The 5,646-nt window shown below is 49.6% G+C and overlaps 1 protein-coding gene across 1 annotated transcript; it reads left to right on the top strand.

The window, feature by feature from the left end:
- The first annotated feature begins 239 nt into the window (after positions 1–239).
- On the top strand, positions 240–4,868 carry LOC111752513 (C-type lectin domain family 10 member A-like). The gene is made up of 10 exons (XM_023556374.2): positions 240–447; positions 1,215–1,315; positions 1,993–2,109; positions 2,881–2,976; positions 3,063–3,134; positions 3,236–3,307; positions 3,467–3,553; positions 3,811–3,962; positions 4,220–4,326; positions 4,443–4,868. Exons 2-10 carry the CDS (start codon positions 1,249–1,251, stop codon positions 4,597–4,599), a joined length of 927 nt encoding a protein of 308 aa, XP_023412142.2. The 5' UTR covers positions 240–447; positions 1,215–1,248; the 3' UTR covers positions 4,600–4,868.
- The last annotated feature ends 778 nt before the right edge of the window (positions 4,869–5,646 follow it).

The following is a 5,646-nucleotide window of genomic DNA, read 5'->3' as shown; positions in this document are numbered from 1 at the left end:
GTGAAAGCAGGTCTGGGGTGGAGGGAAAATAACAAACTGCCCTGTGGCCTTTCTGGTCTGGTACTCCTTCTCAAGTGGTAAAAATGAGGAAGCCAGGAGAGCTGGAAGGAAGGGGCGAAGGAAGAAGGCACACCCTGGAGGAGGAGGCAAAGTTGGACCCAAACCAATCACACACACACACACACACACACACACACAAGAAATCTGCCTACATTCCAATTTAAATGCATTCTCATTATTATTCGTTGTCCAGAGTCAGGGAAGTGGGATGTTGCTGATTATAGATACCTGGGCTTTCAGATATAAAGACTGCTAAGACACCCGGTAACTGGTGTGGATCCTCATTTGGCCACCCCTGACCCCGGTTCTCCAGGGTTTAGTTCTTCCCAGCTCTGGTGACTGTGCTACATGAGGAACCCAGAAATCACAGCTCCAGACTTTCCACAGGTAACTGGCCTAGGGAGACAGATGGGACCAAGGGGGTGAGGAGGATGCAGGAGAAAGCAGAGAGAGGGGAAATTTGGGTCTTGGGTGGAACCAAATGGGAAGAAATATAAGGGGTCAGATTGGGGATTTAATTACTAAGTGGAGATTTGAGATTCCTCCCTCCACTGGATTCTAGATTGAATTATGGCAGCCACTACTCTCAGCTACAAACTAAGACTCAAACTCAGCCCATTTCTGAACCATCCTCAGCCCCAACACTAGCCACAGTCACAATCCCCAACACTAACCCCAACCCCAGGTTCTCCTTTAACTGCAGTGTCAACTTCAACCCCAGAAACAGCCTGAATCTTAACACCAGCCCAATCAAAAGTTGAGCTTTGACCCTATTCTATTTCCAACTTCAGTGCGAAGCTTAGGCCCAGTTCCATCTATGGCCCAAGATGAGTAATGGCCTCAGTCCTAGCATGAGACACAACCTCAATTCCAGCCCCCCAAATCAGATTAGGTTATAGCAACAAATTTAGTTCCAATCTTATCTTCAATTCCAAACTCAACTCCACCCCAAACCCTGGTCCCAAGCCCACTCCCCACCTCAGCTTCAAACTCAGGTCCACTCCCATTCCTAGCCCTAGCTCTGGGCTCATTCTCAACCTGAACCTCATCTCTTACCTCAACTAGGCCTTGACCTCAGTCCCAAAGCCAGTCCCAGCTGGCCTCTTGGCCTACCTCCTGCCCCAGCCTGGCCACTGTCCCTGCCTTCCTTTCAGCTCGGCAAGCCTCAGAGGTTGTGTGGGTCCAAGTATGTCAGTGAAGTATGAAGACCTTCAGCCCCTGGAGAGTGAGGAGAAAAGCCAGACGTTTAGGAATGGTAAGAGGAAAGAAGCCCCAAAGAAGCAGTCTTTCCTAAAACACCTTCTCCATGTGTCTAGGAGAGTTTCTGCTGTCAGATCATGTCTGTATCTTCCATGAGTACTGGTGGGGGGTCCCTGCTCTGGAGGGGGTCAGGGCCCAGGCTCTGGTGGTTCTCATCTGAAGAGGATCTGAGGCTCTCACAACAGACACAGGGAGGATTACAGTTGGCCTGGCTTCCTGGGCTCTGTGGGGGAGGGGATGAGAGGTTAGAGTGGGATGGGGGAGGGTGACGAGTAGTTGAGTTTGGAAGGGAAATTCATTCCTTAACTTGATATTACAGATGAATGTGAGCCTGATAGTGTCCAGAATGCCCCTGACTCTCTCTGTGTCCTTCTGTCACCTCCCCGAGCTCTGATGATAGGACTTTACACATCACCATTGTCCCCTACCTGTGTGCACATATGCCTATGTGTGTTCCCGAGGTGGGAGGGGGCTGTGTGCCTGAGAATTTTGCTGGCCCACAATTGGAAGGTCAAAGCCTAGGATCCCCTATCCCACAATCCACCCAGTCCAGCCCTTCCCCCTAGTTTACCTGTGCCCAGCCTTCACTCCTAGACAGCTTCCTCCAGCCCTCTTCTCCTGTTCCTCTCTTGTCCTGGACCCTCCTCCTTTTGACACCTTCTCCTCCTGCAGGGCCATGTTCTCCTCAGTCCTTGCTGCGGCATCTCTGGTCTGGACCCCACCTCTACCTGCTCACCCTGGGCCTCAGCCTCCTTTTGCTGGTCATCATCTGTGTGATCGGATCTCAAAGTGAGGGATGGGGCAGTAATGGGGTGTAGGGGTGGCAGGGATGGGTCAATAACAGGGTACAGTGGTGAGGCAGTGATGGGGGCAGTGATGAGGACCATAGCAGGAGCAATGATGGGGCACAGTGACCATAGCAGGGCAGTCATGGGGACAACAGTGAGGGTTAGTGACAATGGCAGTGCCATCAACAGTCATTGGGGCCTTAACGGGGCCACTGTGTGATGCAATGATGGAGGCATTTATGGGGCGATGGATGAGCAGTGGTGGGGGCAGCCATGGGGGTAATGATGGAGACAGTGATGGGTCCATGACAAGGATGGTTGTAGAAGCACTGGAGTTAGACAAAAAGGGTTGAATCCTGTTTCTGTCACTTATTAACTGGGTAATGTAGATAAATTAAGGACCCTGGGTGGCCCAAATTATTTGCACTCAAATACTAACCTAAAGATTGGCACTGGGACCCCGCCCAGAGGCTCTGAGGAAGAAAGGCCTGGTGATCTGCTTCTGTAAAGAAAGCCTTATGGAGCAGCTCTATTCTGCACACATAGGGTCACCACGTATGGAAATCAACTTGATGGCAATGGGTAGACAAATTATTTCACCTCTCTAAGCCTCAGTTTCCTCAACTGCAATATGGGATAACAATAGTGTCTGCCCCTTTGGGTCATCATGAGGACTGAATGAGATAATGCATGTAAGGTGCCTTGCTCGGTGCCTGGCACAGGGCAAGGAGGCCATCAATCTAGGCTCTGATTGGCCCATCCTACTAATCAGTTCCCAAGCTTCAGTGGGACCTGGTGACCCTGAGAACAACTTCCCACAACTTCACATCAAGCATCATGGCTGAGGTCCAGGCACTGAACTCCCACAGTAAGCTTGGGGGTGGGGGTGGGGCTGGCTGGGGGAGAGGGTGGGAGCTGACTCTCCCTGGCACTGAGCTCGCCCCTGTGCTCCAGGTGGCAGCTTGCAAGAAATGATAACATCTCTGCGAGGTGAGATGGAGGAACACAAACAGGAGCTGCAAGCAGGTGAGAGACCCTCCAGGAGTGTGTGTGGAAGGGTGGGGGCCCGGGAGCTCAGGACAAAGAGGGGTGCAGCCTAGTGGGTGCTGAGCTCCACTCCCCTCCAGCCCGCAGCTTGAACGATAAGGTGTTTACTCTGGAAAGCGAGCTGGATAAACAGGTGCAGGAACTCAAAGCAGGTCAGAGACCACTGCTCGGCTTCACCTTGGGAAGGTGTGTGGGAGGGCGTGATGGCTCCTAGGCTGGGGTCTGTGCATGGTCACCTGACCTCCAGGGACTGGTTGAGCAGGAACCACACCCAGGCCACTGCCCCCACTGTCCATCTGTCTGTGTTCCAGTTCATTCCAGTATATTCCAGCAAGTCCAGCAGCAGGCCAAGGACCTGAAATCCCTGACTTGCCAGATGGCTGCTCTCAAGAGCAACAGTGAGTAGAGGCGGGGGGGGGGGCGCCTAGAAGGGGGACTGGGGGCATTTTTCCCTGGGCTCAAGTTCAAGGGGCTGATAGACAAGGCTGGACAGCAAATCACCCCCCTCCCTGTTGACGAATCACCACTTCCCTGGGTGCTCATTACCCCTCATTCCTCTGATGGTGAGGACTGTGTGTAGGAGAACCTGGCCCCACATTCCTGTCCACAATTCCCTGGGCAGCATCTCAGACACACACCCACTCTGCCTCCTCAGGCTCTGGGAATACCCACTGTCGCACCTACTGGGTGGAGCATGAAGGCAGCTGCTACTGGTTCTCTCATTCTAAGAAGTCCTGGTCTGAGGCTGAGGAATACTGCCAGCTGAGTGGCGCCCACCTGGTTGTCATCAACTCCTTGGAGGAGCAGGTGAGGGCTTCTTGCATCCATGTCCCCAGAGGGCCTAGATTTAGGGCAATGGTTCTTAACCTTGGCTGCACAGCGGTGTCACCAGGGAGCTTTAAAAATTGCTGATGTCTGTGTTGCACCCAGAGACTTTGTTGGCTTGGGCATTGGATGTTTGAATGCTCCAGAACTGATTTAATAGATAGCAAAATTTTAGAACCGCTAGTCCAAGGAGTTGACTGGGGTCAGGAGAAGTCATCATTGCCCTTCTGTCCTCCCAGAATTTTGTCCAGGATTATATAGGCTCCTTCGAATCCTGGATTGGCCTCAATGATCCTGAAGGAGTTTGGAAATGGGTGGATGGGACAGACTATGACACCAACTTCAAGTGAGTATGTCTTCCATCAGCTGGGCCCTCAAGGAGCTGACCCTCAGCCCCTCTTCCCCACACCTGAATTCTGCACCATCTGACCTTCCTAACTTGATGTTCTCCTCTCCCCTCAGGAACTGGGATGAGAACCAGCCGGACGACTGGGATGGGCATGGCCTGGGTGGAGGTGAGGACTGTGCCCACATCCAGACCAGTGGCAAATGGAATGACAATGTCTGCCAGAGACGTTTCCACTGGGTCTGCGAGACCAGCTTGGGCAAGGCCAGCTAGGAAAATCATTGAGTTGCTTCCTGTTGACCCCTCAGCCCTGGAAATGGTGGGGGGAAAAAAAAATCTTTCCTAGAAATTACCCCTCCGAGGGAGAGAAATAAGCCCTGGAAGATTGGAAACACTGCCATTATTTTGCTTTTTTTCCTCCTTAACTTTAAAAATCTATATAGAGTTTGTGAGTTTTTATTTTTACCTTTAAAAATCAACTTTGTTGCGGTATAATTATCGCACAATAAAAAGCACCTATTTGAAGTATAGAGGTGAGTTTTTTCTTCTTTTATTGTGGTGATAATATGCATAACAAAACATATAGTAATTCAACTTGTACATGTACAGTCAGTGACATGGATTACGTTCTTCAAGTTGTACTACCATTCTTGCTATCTTTTTCCAAATTATCCCACCACCAATAACATAAGTTCAATGGGCTGTAAGCAAAAACTCCCTCTTTTCCCCTCCCTCCTACCCCTGGTAACCGTTAATAATTTTTAGTTTCTATATATTTGCTTATTTTATACAAGTGAGGTCATACAGTATTTGTCCTTTTGTGACTGACTTATTCCACTCTAGAGATGAGCTTTGACAAATGTCAATACCAAGGCAACTATCACCCGAATCAAGATACAGAATATTTCCATCACCCCAAAAAGTTCCTTCATGCCCCTTTGCAGTCTAACCCACCTCCCTGTCTCCAGGTAACTAGTGAGCTCCTTTCTTCAATAACCAATAGTATTGATTAGCTTTGCCTGTTCTAGAATTTCATATAATGAAATCATACAGTATAGACTTGTGAGATCTTATGTATTTTGTGTTGCCTATTGTTTTGGCAATCTTAAAATGGCAGAGTAAAGAAGCTCTGCGAGGCCTTGGAAGATCCTATATTATTGTGAAAAGAACGTTGAGTTCTTTCGTACGGATTGGAGTTCAAAATTTTCTGTCACTCAAAAGCTGTGTAAACTTAGGGTAATCAGGAAAGGCAATTCTTTAATTTCTCTGAAGTTGTCAGAGTTGTTGGGAGAAGCAGATAAGATCCTCAAGTGTATTGGT

Source organism: Loxodonta africana, chromosome 18 (assembly GCF_030014295.1).
Source record: "Loxodonta africana isolate mLoxAfr1 chromosome 18, mLoxAfr1.hap2, whole genome shotgun sequence".
Lineage (NCBI taxonomy): Eukaryota > Metazoa > Chordata > Mammalia > Proboscidea > Elephantidae > Loxodonta > Loxodonta africana.
This window is presented reverse-complemented; position numbering and strand designations above follow the sequence as displayed.

Bases quoted from the DNA above. Each gene is read 5' to 3' on its own strand.
- LOC111752513 (XM_023556374.2), top strand. From the start codon at position 1,249: ATGTCAGTGAAGTATGAAGACCTTCAGCCCCTGGAGAGTGAGGAGAAA. The intron at 3,554-3,810 runs GTGAGTAGAGGC...CTGCCTCCTCAG, and splicing joins GGCTGCTCTCAAGAGCAACA to GCTCTGGGAATACCCACTGT. The intron at 4,327-4,442 runs GTGAGTATGTCT...CTCTCCCCTCAG, and splicing joins GACTATGACACCAACTTCAA to GAACTGGGATGAGAACCAGC.